The sequence below is a fragment of the Vulpes lagopus genome, chromosome 3, assembly GCF_018345385.1.
Source record: "Vulpes lagopus strain Blue_001 chromosome 3, ASM1834538v1, whole genome shotgun sequence".
Taxonomy (NCBI): Eukaryota; Metazoa; Chordata; class Mammalia; order Carnivora; family Canidae; genus Vulpes; species Vulpes lagopus.
In genome coordinates, this window is record NC_054826.1 from 79,049,301 (window position 1) to 79,063,950 (window position 14,650).

Here is a 14,650-nt window from a genome sequence, read left to right on the forward strand (position 1 = left end):
ACTACAGCATTACTTGTATCAGCAAAAGACTCAAAGCATGCAAACTGCCAATGGAGAACAAGTTAAATCAATTAAGGAACATTTATTTTATGAGTATTACACAGTCATTAAGAAGAATGAAGCAATTTTCCAGGTATTGAGGTCACCAAAATACACTGTTAGTGAAAACAGCCCAGGACACAGGTGTTAACATTTGCTTGTTAGCTTTTAAGTTCATATACATACAAAACATCTCCCGGAAAATAATAAGAAACAAGTAACAGTAGTTCCTTTTTAAGACTGGGGTTGGGGAGTGTCTTAAGCATCCGACTCTTGGTTTTGGCTCAGGTCTTGATCTCAGGATGGTAAGATCAAGCCCTGCGTCGGGCTCTGCACTTGGTGGGGAGTCTGCTTGTCCCCCTCCCTCTGCTTTTCTCTCTTTTCTCTCTCTTTCCTTAAATTAAATAAAATCTTAGGAAAAAAAGATTGGGGTGATTGGGGGCACTGTACATACCACTACATACCTTTTGAGTTTGAATCTATTAGGAACCCAGCTAGTGCCACCATTACAGATTCAATAAGAAGGCTCCTAGATGAATACTATGTGGACTGAGCCCTGGGAGATGGGAGCTCTCACACTCTCCTAACAATAGGTACTTCTCTTTGTGTTTTACCTAATACTAATACTGCAGTTAAAGGTATTAGTTTTATGTAACCTTAATAAAAAGAGTGTAGATTGTATTACTTAAAATAGTAAGATATGAAAACAACTCAAGTATCCACCCATAGATGAATGGATAATGTGGTACACACACAGTGGACTATTACTTAAGCCATAAAAAAGAATGAGAGCTTTCTATTTGCTATAAGATGGATGGACCTAGAGACTATTATGCTAAGCAAGATAAATCAGACAAAGAAAGTGAAGCTGTGGGAAAAGTGATTTCACTTTTATGTGGAATATAAAAATCATGTGAAATCATGTGATTTCACTTATATGTGGAATATAAAAAATAAAACAATGGAACAAACAAAAAATCTTAGACTCTTAAATATAGAGAATAAACTGGTAGTTGCCAGAGGCAAAGTGGAAGTATTGAGAATTAGATAAAGGAGATTAAGAGGTACAATCTTCCCGTTATAAAATAAATAAGTCACAGAGATAAAAAGCACAGCATAGGGAATATAGTCAGTAATAAAGTACTAAATGCTGTTTGGTGACAGATGGTGACTATACTTATTGTGGTGAGCACTGAGTAACAGAATTGATGATTCAATATATTATGCACCTGAAACTAATATAACATTGTACATCAACTATACTTCAATTTAAAAAGTATTTTTTAGGGACACCTGGGTGGCTAAGTGGTTGGGTGCCTGCTTTCAGTTCGGGTTGTGATCCCAGGATCCGGGATCGAGTCCTGCATCAGGCTCCCTGTGAGGAGCCTGCTTCTCCCTCTGCCTGGGTCTCTGCCTCTCTCTCTCAGTCTGTGTCTCTCATGAATAAATAAATAAATCTTTTTTAAAATTATTTTTATATTAAAAAGAGTATAGAGCAAATAAAGTATTTCTTATATTAAAAAAAGAGTATACAGCAGAGCTCTAGGAAGAATGAGAGCCTTTTAAATAGGGAGTATTTCACATAATCACTCTTTTCCTTTCTCGAGGCCTTCTGACAACCTTATTTAAACTATAGATACTCAATACTGGCTGCCTCATTCCCTCTTTATTTTTCTCCTAGCACCCCCCACCTCTGGCATTCTAAATGTTTCACTTATTTATTGTCTATTTTTCCATTAGGACATAAAAGATTTTAAGAATTTATTTTTAGGGGCACCTGGGTGGCTCAGTTAGTTAAGTGTCTGCCTTTGGCTCAGGTCATGAACCTGGGGTCCTGGGATCGAGCCCCACGTTGGGCTCTTTGCTCAGGGAGGGGAGAGCCTGCTTTTCTCACTCCCTCTGTCTACCACTCTCTCTTGCTTGTGTGTGTGCTTACTGTTTTTCTCTCTCTTTGTCAAATAAATAAACATCTTTTTTTTTTTTTTAAAGAGTAATTTATTTTTAAGTAATCTCTACACCCAAGGTGGGGCTTGAATTTACAAGCCTGAGATCAAGAGTCACATGTTCTTCTGACTGAGCTAGCCAGGTGCCCCAGGACATAAAGATTTTTGTCTGCTTTGTTCACTGCTATATCCCCACCCCAGAGACACATAGTAGAAGTTCAATAAACATTTGTCAAATGAATGAACAAATAAATTGAAGTTTGGCAAAGAAGGCACAAAAATGTATCAGACCAAAGTTACTCAGTAGCCTAAAGAGGAACTTTAAGATCTGGCACCTCAGAAAATCCAAACAGAAACAACTCCTTGCACAGAGCCACAAAGTTCCTGTGTCTGGTTTAAAATCCCAATATCTGGGGATCCCTGGGTGGCGCAGTGGTTTGGCGCTTGCCTTTGGCCCAGGGCGCGATCCTGGAGACCCGGGATCGAATCCCACATCGGGTTCCCGGTGCATGGAGCCTGCTTCTCCCTCCGCCTGTGTCTCTGCCTCTCTCTCTCTCTGTGACTATCATAAATAAAAAAATTAAAAAAAATAAGACAGATCATTAAAAAAAAATAATAAATAAAAAAAATAAAATCCCAATATCACAATATAACCAAAAAATGTGAACCTGGCCAAGAGTCAGAGCTGGGGTCTTATTTTGAAATGCCACGCTCCTGATGACAGGGCCCAGAGGGACTGAAACCCACAGGTATGCGGAACATCTCACTCAGTATTCAGCATAACACAACTGTGGAGATTTGGCATGCTCCAGGGGGAGGTGTCCTGGGGAACAAGGGATTAACTTGAGAAACCTTTCTGCTTCATCTTTCACCAGTTGCTAGTCTCTCCAGGCTGTTCTTTCACTCTGGCAAATGCTTCCAAGAGTATGCAAGGTGCTAGAAGGGTCCATTTCTCCCTCTCTCCTCCAATCTTCTAATTCAAAGTTTTTATTCCAGATTAGAATCTGTAGTTAGTGAATGAAATGCCCTATGATTTTGATTCTGAACACTAGTTCTTACACAGTAATGATAATGATCATAAAAAGGAAGGAATTTAGTTGAATCCAAACTCATTCCAGGATATCCCCTTTGCCTTTTAATTAAAAAAAAAAAAAAAAAAAAATATATATATATATATATATATATATATATCATCCATTTGTTTTATTGCCATTTGTGTCCTTTTCCTACAAATTGAATGTAGACAAAAGTAAAATAAAAGGTTTTTTTTTTTCAGATTTCAGTTAGATGGATTCTTGTTAATGCAGGTTTTACTACATATGACTGTCTTAAGACATTAATGAATAATTTAGACTTGCACCCTGTCATTTCAGATTCCTCCCTAAACCCAACATGCTGACTATACTACAATCCTTCTGAAGTCCTTCTCCAACTTTTCTCCATGGTTAAGCCTCTTGCTTATTTTACAAAAGTAAAATAAAAGGTTTTTTTTTTAATAAAAGGTTTTTTTTTTTTTTCAGATTTCAGTTAGATGGATTCTTGTTAATGCAGGTTTTACTACATATCACTGTCTTAAGACATTAATGAATAATTTAGACTTGCACCCTGTCATTTCAGATTCCTCCCTAAACCCAACATGCTGACTATACTACAATCCTTCTGAAGTCCTTCTCCAACTTTTCTCCATGGTTAAGCCTCTTGCTTGTTCCTATCCTTGCTAATGGACCTCAGCCACTGTTATGTATCTCTTGACAGATACCTTCAGGTTTCTTTGTTATCCTCATTCTACTGAATAATGGCATCCAAAAAGTTAAAGAAATAGTCTTCAAAAGAAGGGAAAAAACCCTAAAATGCAGAGTTAGCTCATGAAAAAACAGGTTTGGGTTAGGTGGAAGAAGCATGCCCACCACCTACTAGACACAGTGCCAATCTTTTAATGATTCCTCTGACCATCAGGCAGGAGCCTTTCTGCTTCCTGGCCTGTCCCAAACCCCAGGCTGGTGTCCTTTTCTCTGCTTGTAATATAGTGTAGTACAATGAGGAAGTCTTTCTTTCAGTGAAGTTCTGTACTATATGAACTAGGTGAACTTGGGCAAGCTCCCTCACCTCTCTGTGCTTGAGTTTCCTTTGAAATAAGGTGGATAAGAGGGGTTTGGGGAGGATTGAAGGAGATAATGCCTATTAAATGCTTCAGACAGTGGTGGGGTCTCATTTTTGTGCTTCATCTTTAATCCTGGAATGACCCTGGGGTTAGCTGTACCTGCCTGATGGTCAGAGGACAGAGCTAGGACAGGGACCTCGTGGTGCAAAAGAAGTATTGAGAAAGTGGGGAAAGAGTGGGTTCTATATTATACACTGAAATGGGGAATTTGCAGAATGGCAGGCTAAGAGGGCTTTAGGGTAGGTAGTGCTATAGTCAACTGTACATTTTAAATGATCCACTCTGGCTGCAGAGTGAGAGGGGAGAACTAGAGGCCATCATGACTACAGAGACTGGTTAGAATATTCTGTTCCCCTGCTCCACGCAAGAGGGACTGGAGGGAATTAGGGTAGGGGCAGAGAGGACAAGGAAGGTGTCAAAGACTGCAGATGTTTTTAAGAACTAGACTCTTAGGACCTGAGGATTGGCTGGATTGGGGGAGCATATTAGGAGGGTAGGGGGTTTTTTTTGTTGTTTTTTTGTTGTTTTTTTTTAGGTTTTAAAATGGACCTCACTCTGCCATCTAGCTGTTTGACTTCGAGTCACTCAACCTCTCTGTGCCTCAGTTTCTTTATAATATGGCAATAAAAGTCATATTTCCTTTGCAGAAATATTATAAGAAGTAAATTAAGTACGTATAAGTAAGGCATCTGATACAAGGCCCAGTATCTAGTACAATAGTTAGGTATTACTGTTGTCATTACAGGAACCAAGAATGTCTCCAGCTTTGACAAAGGACACAGCAGCCCACTCTCTGAGAGAAGTAACGGAGCAGAAAAGGTAGCTTTGGGGAGAAGGGTACTTTGGTTTTTGGACATGTTGAGTTTTCAGGTGCCTAGGAGATACCTCCAAGGACACAGGTGGGTATTATAGGGCGCAAAGGAGGTGAGGATATTTCAAGGTAAAGGGAGAGGTGAAGAAACCTGGCATCTAAGCTGGCTGGAGAAGGGATGAAAACATCAGGGGCTGGCAGGCTAGCAGAGTTTAGAGAACTGCTCAGGTGGATGGACACCTAGTCTGTAGAATAAAGATCTTCCAGACGGTCAGCATGTGCTGGAGACCGAGGCATCTGTGCCATATCTGCAATAGTGGTAGTCCTGCCCTTAACTCCAGCACTCCCTGTTCAGTAGACACCTATGTACTTTTAAATCTTCTAATTGCCACATTAAAAGAGTAAGGGGGAGTGGGGAAGATGAATTTTAGCAACAGATTTGATCCAAAATATTAATTAACCTGTAATCAACAAAAAAAATAATGAGTTCTACTTTTTTTCATCCCAAGTTCTTTTTAAGCATGCATTCTCTGCTTAAATGAATTCTAACACATTTCATAGCACAGCTACAGAATGTTCATGTTTTCTCTGAAATATGGTATTTCCAGAGTGAACAAACATCCAGTTTTCTGGAGCAGTCTCAATTTCAAAGGTTCAGCCTCACTGTGCCAGCAGTACAGTCCTTAGTAGAGCCTCTGTCCTGATTTGGGCTCCAGGAAACAGCCATTCTAAACACTTCTCACCCTCTCTTTGCTTATTCACTGGTTTTATCACTCTATTCTTTTTGATCGCTTCATAAAATATTAATTTAGCAAAAGCTCCTGGTGGGCATCAGGTTCTAAGAACTGTCCTAATCTCAAACCACAGAAGCCCTTATCAAGAGAGGCACCCTCCCCAGTTCTCCACAGAGGCCTCAGCTGCACTGTGTGTGTGGAGGGGTGGGGGTGTACCTTACACAATCTAACCAGGAACCTGCCTGCAAAGTGTAGGGAAGGCAAGCTGCCTCTGTGGGCACCTCAAGGCTGGCATTGTCATTATAACCTTACAGTACCCCAAAGACCCACAGCTCACTTCCAAGATCAATTTATGCAGTGTTCTCTGCCCCTAATTCAGTGGGATGGCTAGAGCCCTCCACAGTCCCCTTCTATCTGCCAGGTGCAGCTAAGGGCTGGAACAAATGACTTCTTATCCCAGCAGTCCACCAGGGGCTCCTCAGTGAGCTCCAGTAACTTTTAAGCCTTCTTCTGGCCAAGGTGATAAGATGAAGAATTAACAGAGAGAGACTGGAGAACAACTTTGTAGGCCAGAGCTATAGGAAGATGGCTGCAAATTCCTATACTAAGTGAGCCGCAGGGAGGAGAGGCATGGGGCAGGTGAGAAGATTGCAGTGCCTTCTAAAAGAAGACTTTTAAGACTTCTTCTGGCCAAGGTGCTAAGATGAAGAATTAACAGAGAGAGACTGGAGAACAACTTTGTAGGCCACAGCTATAGGAAGATGGCTGCAAATTCCTATACTAAGTGAGCTGCAGGGAGGAGAGGCATGGGGCAGGTGAGAAGACTGCAGTGCCTATTCCTTGAAAAAATGGGAATAATGCTAAAACTGTTCTCCCCACACATCTGGAAACATTTCAAATGGTAGACCTTTTTTAAAGTTTCTGACATAAATTACTTCAGATCAAAGTTTTCTGGTCACAGACTTCAGGTGGCATATTCAACAAATTGCTGAAGACAGATGAAAATACTGTTAATCAAATGTAGAGCTGAATCGTTAAAAAAAAGATTTTTGCATTTATTTTCCTAAAAATTAGCAAATTAACACTGGAATTTCTTCTCTTCAGTTTCTTTTGGCCTCTTGATTTTGGCCTCTTGATTAACACACACACACACACACAGCTCTTTATCCACACCCTTTCAAAGAGATGTATCAACATCTGAGGCTGTTTTTATGATGGTAAGTTACAAATTAATGATGACACCCCACTTCCTTTTAATCTCACAAATGCCAACACCCAGATTGGTTTCAATATATCATATATAATGACTTTTAAGGAAACCATATGTCCAAAGTAAGTGTTTTTCATGAGATTTCCTCGTAAGATACAATATGTATTCATTATCTGTTTAAAAAAATTAGTGTACCAGGGATCCCTGGGTGGCTCAGTGGTTTAGTGCCTGCCTTTGGCCCAGGGCACGATCCTGGAGTCCCGGGATCGAGTCCTGCGTCGGGTTCCGGGCATGGAGCCTGCTTCTCCCTCTGCCTGTCTCTCTCTCTATGTCTATCACGAATAAATAAATAAATAAATCTTAAAAAAAATTAGTGTACCAACCTTGGACTTATTTTCTCAGGTCATATATATGCTCACAATCATTCAATGAGGCAGATCAAAATCACTCTTCTTAAAATAAAAGGAGGTACAGTTCTTGCTTTACTTAAAGCTGTCTCAACATACTAGCATGGCAAGACATGTGGGAACGGAAAGAAGGTACAGGGATGATGGTTATGAGAGATGCCAGGCTGGACTATCCACAGTGCTGAGCACATGTGGGCACCAGCAAAGCCTAAAATGGAAAGTACTCTGGCCCACAGGGTGAGAGGTTTATCTAAAAAAACTTCTCAGCACCTGGTATTTCAGAAATAAAACAAAACTGGCTTTCCTTGCACTCAAATTGCATATGGGAATGACAGACACACCTTGCAGTGCTCAGAGTCACTAAAATTGGGCCTGGTGGGACCATTACTTATTCCTTCATCTCAGGCACTCTTGAGCCCCTGCCCTGTGCTGCACACATGCTAAGAACTAGACAGAATCAGAAACAGCACCTGTCTCAAGCAGTTCACTGTCCAGCGAGACCTTCTAGTCTCAAAAATTTCTCTTAATAGAGTAAAAGATCTTATTTCCATCAAAATCTGCATAGGACCAACTGAGCAATGAAATAAATTCTCTTTATACTTAAATGATAGCAAGAATTCCCCAAAGCTTCAACAGTGAGAAGTAAGCCATTCCTACTCCACCTGCCTTCCTCCACAGCACCCATCTGCCCTACATCACAAATGACTCTCTAGGAAAATCCTTTCTAAAGCAATGGATTTGCAGCAAAGCATGTGGAATTCTCACCTGTTTCAAGGGCTGCATCTGACCCTCTTCCCATGCCCTCATCATGGTTGCAGTTTTCTCTCTAGTCATATGACTTTCATTTGTTTCTTCCCCACTAAGCTGGAAGCCCTGACAGGAACAGAAATCATGTTTCTTTCTGCCCCCACCGCCCCCAATGTAACCCCATGACATTGAGGAGGCTCAATAAATATTTATTAAAGAAATGGAGGGACACCTGGGTGGCTCAGCGGTTGAGTGTCTGCCTTCCGCTCAGGTGGTGATCCCTGGGTCCTGGGATCTTTTAGATCTTAAAAGGCCCTTGCGTGATAACATTTTCCCAATTATGGTTAAAAAATGAGGAATTATAGAAAATCGTACTAAAAACATTCATTTTGCTTCCTTTAAAAATTACTCAATTATGATTTAGTTAGGTTATGATCTACAGTTTCTCATAGCTTCTGGAGTTCACAGATCACTTACTATGCCAGTGTTTGGTTTTCTTGAAGAGCTAGTAACTTCCTGCTTACCACTCAGGGAAGCAAAAGGCACATGAAACAAAACGGAAAGGTTTACATTGTTTTACTTCACATAAATTCACAAAAAAAGTGTTGACTGTTTAATAAAGTTGCCTAAATCAAATAATGTTTTTTAAATTTTTATTTAAATTCAGTTTAGTTAACGTATAGTTTATTATTAGTTTCAGGGACAGAATTTAACGAGTCATCAGTTGCATATAACACCCAATGCTCATCCCAACAAGTGCCCTCCTTAATGGCCATCACCCAGTTACCCATCCCCCGCCTCCCCTCCAGCAACTCTGCTCGTTCTCTATAGTTAAGAGTGTCCTGTCGGTTTGCCTCCCTTTGTTTTTATCTTTTTCCTTCCCTTCACTCATGTTTTGTTTCTTAAACTCCACATCTGAGTGAGATCCAGTGGTATTTGTCTTTCTCTGACTTATTTGGCCTAACATATTGCACAATGTTCATAAAAAGTAGTATAACTTCATAATACAAAACCAGATATACTTTTGGCTAGAATAAATTTTAAAATGTAAGGGGCGGGGGGGCTGGCAATGGCCAAGCGGAACGGACCCAAAGATCCCAGTAACGAGCCGCCGCTGCTCGCTTGTGCAACGTGTGTCAAGCCAAGAAAACAAACATAAAGCACAGCCGTGAGCAGGTTCTCAGCCAACCTGAAAGGCCTGACAGTGCGCCCGAGGGTGAGCACTCCTCGTTCAGCACCGGTTCAAGATCCCCACGTAAAGGGGGATCCCGGCCTGTCCCTCTCCACGGGGTTACAAGTGGCCCAGGCGTGGCCCAGGGCCGCGGGGTGCAAGGTGCGCTGACCGCCGAGGGGAAGCGGACGCAGCGAGCCCTACCTGCCAGCCTCCCGCGCTCCGGGTACGCCAGCCCCAGGAGCTTCCGGGCCTCCGAGCGCCTGGCCGCCGCGGGGCGCAGCTGCGAGTCGTCTCCGGGAGCCGCGGCGGCCGCAGGCACCTCCGGCCCGCGCTGCCAGGCCCTGCCCCCGACGCGGGCGGCGGCCGCGGGGCCGCCCCGAAGCCCAGCGCACGGGAGCCGGGGAGCGCCGGGCCCGGGGAGCGCTCCGCACCTGCAGCCGCCGGGGAGCCGCGCGCACAGCGCCAGGAGCCGCGCGAGGCCCGATCCCCCGCCCGCCGCGCGGGGGCCCCCGGCCGGGCAGCCGCTACTCCAGCGGCGCGGGCCTCGCGCGGCCCCGGCGGCCCCGGGGAGCCCCGGCCCCGCGCCCCAAGGCCGCGCCGGCCACAGGCCCGTCCGCTGAGGCCGGGGCCCCGGGCCGCGGGCGCCCAGGGTCCACGTGCTGGCGGCCGGGCTTCGCCACAGGAGCAGCCGCAGCGGCCCGGCAGGGGGGCCGTGCATGGCGCCTCCGCCCGCCCGGCCCGGCGCGCACCGAGTCCGACGACCCTCCGGGCCCCGCCGCGCAGACGGCGAGGACGCGGCGCCGCCCGCCGCCCCGCCCGCTGTCACCCGCCGTCACCCGCCTCGTCGGGCCCGCGGACCCTGCGCACGCCCCGGGCCGCGCCCGCCCCATACCGGTCCCCGCCGCGGCCCTCCGCCCGCACCGGTCCCCGCCCTGCAGGGCGGCGACCCGGGCCCGGCACCACCCCTCCAAGGAGCCCCCTCCCTCCTCGGGCGCCTTCCCCGCAGCGCCCCCCGCCGGGCTGCCGAGCGCCCCCGAGGACCGCGCTGCGGAAAGCCCTGGGCGCCGCTGCGCCTGCGCACTGTCGCGCGGGGAGCTTTTTCGCGCTTTTCGGTCCGGTGCGGCGAAAAGCCGGACGCGGCGCGAGCCCTTTCTCACGCCGGAGGACTCGGCGGGGCGCGCAGGCGAGAGCACACGATGACCGGTGACAGGATGTGGCGGCCGGACGGCGAGCCGATCCGGGCTTGGGGCGGGTCCGCGGCCCGGGCGACCCCGGCTGGGGCAGGTCCTGTCACCTGGCGTCCCCGTGCGGAGGGCAGACGCTGTTGGAGACGGCGTCGCTGCGGGTCAGCCCCGTGGCGGAGGAGGTAGTTGCTGAGCAGCCAAACCGGACAGCTTGCAGCGGGAGAGCGAGCGATCGTTTCCTAACAGCACGGTCGAGGCGCTCGGGCTGCTCGGAGCGAGAACCCGATCCGAGGGCAGCGTAGCTTCTTAGTACACGTGCGAGGAAAGCCAAAGCCGAGGGGAAGATCTTAAACCCCGCCGGGCCGCAGGGGGCTTCGTGGCGCGGGCACCTCGACGCTGGGGGTCGGGGAGGGGAGCGGCCTGATTCTCTTGCCTGTTGAACAAGGTGGATAGATTTTCGTTGACCCGTAATTTTACAGGGCCAGTGCTAGGGTTCGGCTAGGGAGAGACACGTGCCTCAATTCCAAAATTTATGCATTCGGGAAAAAAAAGAAAACAACCCACACCTCCATAATCAAGATAAATATTTTGATGCAATGTTTTTTAAAGTCAAAAATAATTTCAAAAAATCAAAATTAATCCAAAAAAAAAAAGCCATGATAAGCAACATATCAAAATTTCAAAAGCACCTTTTCACTTGCGCGATCCTGCCTGTCTTCTCACCTTAATCCCACCCTTGAAAGCCTTATTTACAGAACTAGGCAGTCAGCAGCTGGCCTAGTTTACCAATTTTTAAAAGAATTTTTGCATTTAGATATTACTGATCTTGATTAACTGAGACATTTTCAGGCCTCCATTAAGTTTCGACTCCAGGAGAGTGCCTCGCTTACCTCACCGTACTTGGGGCCCTGGTAGGCAGGGAGTGTAGGACATCGGAGAGGAGGTACAGGTAATAGAAAGTGTGGAATGAAACGGTGCTTTATATGCCCGGACGAGCAGGAAGTGAGCAGGAAGCATGCCATCCTTTAAATCCCAACGTCTTAGAGGAAGGGCAGCGTGGGGCCACCCCGCCCTCCCCCCCCCCACACACACACAAGTTAACAGGGGACTTTTGTTAGCCTCTCATTGGTGTCTAAAATCTAGAATGCAGGGTATAGGTTGAAAGTTGACTCCATTGATTTATGAGCAGGCATATTCCTTTTGGGAAAGATTTTATTAGGTCACTTCTAAAAAGTGGGGAGATAGTACCTCATTCCCCACATCATACATCCTGCTACTTCCCATTTAAGCCTCAGCTGAAGCAATATAAAAAAGTGACATTCTCCCTGTTGGAAAGTGACAATTTTAAGTCAAATCTAACTTTCCTCTTACTTTCTTTTTCCCATTTTCCAGAAAACAGTTGCTGCTCCAAGGACTGGGGAAAGCAGGACGGTCCTTTGCTTTCTGCCTTCCCCAGAGTGTTGTCTACCAGGCTTTGTCAGCAAGCACTTTCTGGTGTCTGATGTCTACAGAAAAATAACTCAAGTGTAGTTGATTTCAAAAACAAAACAAAACAAAACAAAACAACTGTTGGTTTTTTGAATTTCTAAAAATCAGGCAGGTAATAGGAAAACAACCTTGACAAAAATGTAATTATTAAAAAAAAAAAAAAATCCTGCCCAGCCATCATATAACAGACAAGGCAAGGATTATTTACTACTGTAGATGCAAAAGAAAATGTCCCGGCTCTTTAAAAATATATACAATGGGAGAATGGAGTAGGGAATAAATATTGGCAGAAGGACTTACTTACACAGTCATCACACCAAAATAAAAAAAAGGGGGGGGGGAAGCTACTCTAAAAATATGTGTATATACATATTCAATATATATATTCATTCCTATGAGAAGGTTATGGTGCAAAACAATAAACATGTTTTGCATATGTATATATTTTATTACTTTGCATGACTATGACTTCTTCCCACTTAATATAAGGATAACTTCTTGTTGCTTTTTTAGAATTTCTTTGGCCACTGAAAAAGGCAAGAATTACTCTAAACTGTATTTGGGAAAGTAAGACTCAAACCCTTAGATGTGAGTGGATTAATAGTATAAATACTATGGAAAAGCAAGAAAAAAACAAAAGTCCAAATCCTGCCCACTGACAGACAGAAAGGGCTCTTGGTGGAAGTGTGATTGAACCATGCAGTAAAATCTGGCCCTCCGTGAATAGACTCTACATAGGTTTAGTGGCCAACAGGTGTTGAATTCAAAAAGGATGTCTTTTGACTGAAACTTGAGAGCAGGTGGGATCACTTCAAGAAGAGCTCCATCCGTGGATTCCTCTCCTTCAGAGGGTGATAAGGATGCTCATGTAGACAGCAGGAGGGGGTCCATGAAGCACAGTAGCACAAGAAGCAAACAAGAATCTTCCTGGTGTGAAGCCTATAATCTGATGAGGGTGGGGGTTGTCATTTGACCTCTTTTCTTTTTTTAAAGATTTTATTTATTCATGAGAGACACACGCAGAGAGAGAGAGAGAGAGAGAGGCAGAGACACAGGCAGAGGGAGAAGCAGGCTCCATGCAGGGAGCCCGACATGGGACTCCATCCCTAGTCTCCAGGATTATAGCCCGGGCCGAAGGCAGCGCTAAACCGCGGAGCCACCTGGGCTGCCCTCATTTGACCAAATGGCGTCCCCGTGCGGAGGGGGGTACATTTTCTTGGTACATTTCTTTTTCTCTTAACTCAAGCTTGTAATTCCTCCAATCAAGGACAGGAGTGACAGGCTGAAGGTAGAGCATGCAGTTCAGTGAAGCATGAACCAGGAAGGGGATGGAATGCATATAGGGCTGGATTTGTAAATTCCTCTGAAGTCTGGATTGATTGAAGTTTTTTGGTAGCTCCTCTGCACTGCGTGCTTCCAGTGAATGCTGAGGCTGTAACTTTATCTCAGTAACTGGACTCAGGCGGGCTGAATGCAACGTATATAAGTGTCAGCATCTTTGGCTTTTACATTCTCCCTCACTTCTCCCCAAAGATTCTAGAGAAAGGTTGTTATGGGTTGAAGTGTGTCCCTCCAAAAAAGATATGTTGAAATCCTAAACCCCCCCCCATCTCATAATGTGACCTTATTTGGAAATAAGAGGGTTGCAGGCATAGTTAATTGAGTTAAGATGAAGCCATATTGGAGTAGGAATAGGGTATCTTTATGAGAAGATGGCCACCTGAAGACAAAAACACAAAGAGGGAAATGCCGTATGAAAACCAAGGCAAAGATAGGAGTTAGGGAGCTGCAAGCCAAGAAATGTCAAAGACAGCCAGCTAATCCCCAGAAGCTGCCAAGGTGTGTAAGGAAGGATTTCGCTATAGGTTTCAGAGGGACCATGCTCTGCCAACACCCTGATTTCAGCCTCCAGAACCATGAAACAATAAATTTATTTTAAGCCACACAGTTTGTGGTATTTTATTAAGGCAGTTCTAGGAAAGTACTACATAGGCCTAACATCAGTGTCTTATATAATACTACGATAGATGCTCAGTATTTGTCCATTTAACTCCTATTTAGCCAAATAAGCAATTGAGTTATTCAGGCTACTCTAAACAGTTTGCAGGTCTTATCTGCTACAACGCTTAACTTTATTTTACCAGGAGTATGTTTCATAGCTGGTCTAGATTTCAGGCTACAAAGAAGCTTGCATGATCTGTTGAAATGAAGCTCATGACTACTACACAAAAATAGCAAGAATGAAGCCAGACAGTGAGCCTGATTCTATGATTTTTATAATATTTAGGGACAGAGTATTCTCTTATGTTTAAAGAGTCTGAGCTTGGACCCAGATGTAGAGAAAAATTACCCATATCCTATCACTTTTCTCATTCTGTGCTAGTTTCACCTCATGCTTAAAGATGCAAGCCTGGGGTGCCTGGGTGGCTCAGTCAGTTAAGGATCAACTATTGATCTCAGCCCTTGTCTTGATCTCAGGGTGGTAAACCCAGTGTGGAGCCTACTTAGAAAGATAAATATAAAGGGGGGAAAAAAAAGATGGGAGGCTGACTGCAAGGTATATGGTAACTATAATTTTCAAATCAAAATATGAGATTTCAGCATCATCATTCCCATTCCGATTTGAATTTCTAACTATAAAAGTATGTTCAGGGGATACCTGGGTGGCTCAATGGTGGAGAGTCTGCCTCCGGCTCAGGGCGTGATCCTGTAGTCCCGTGATCTAGTCCCACATCGGGCTCCCTGCATGGAG

At 44.9% G+C, this 14,650-nt stretch overlaps 1 protein-coding gene across 4 annotated transcripts in view; it reads right to left on the minus strand.

The window, feature by feature from the left end:
• The window catches only part of ABCB10 (ATP binding cassette subfamily B member 10), a 36,867-nt gene extending 26,611 nt beyond the window's left edge, over positions 1-10,256 (minus strand). For 2 of the 4 annotated variants that reach the window (XM_041749051.1, XM_041749052.1), the window contains exon 1: positions 9,428-10,256. In XM_041749051.1, coding sequence (XP_041604985.1) covers positions 9,428-9,944 — 517 coding nt within the window. In that variant the 5' untranslated portion in view covers positions 9,945-10,256. The remainder of the gene's footprint in view (positions 1-9,427) is intronic. The other 2 variants (XM_041749050.1, XM_041749049.1) reach the window with 1 other exon arrangement.
• Between the last annotated feature and the right edge of the window lie 4,394 nt (positions 10,257-14,650).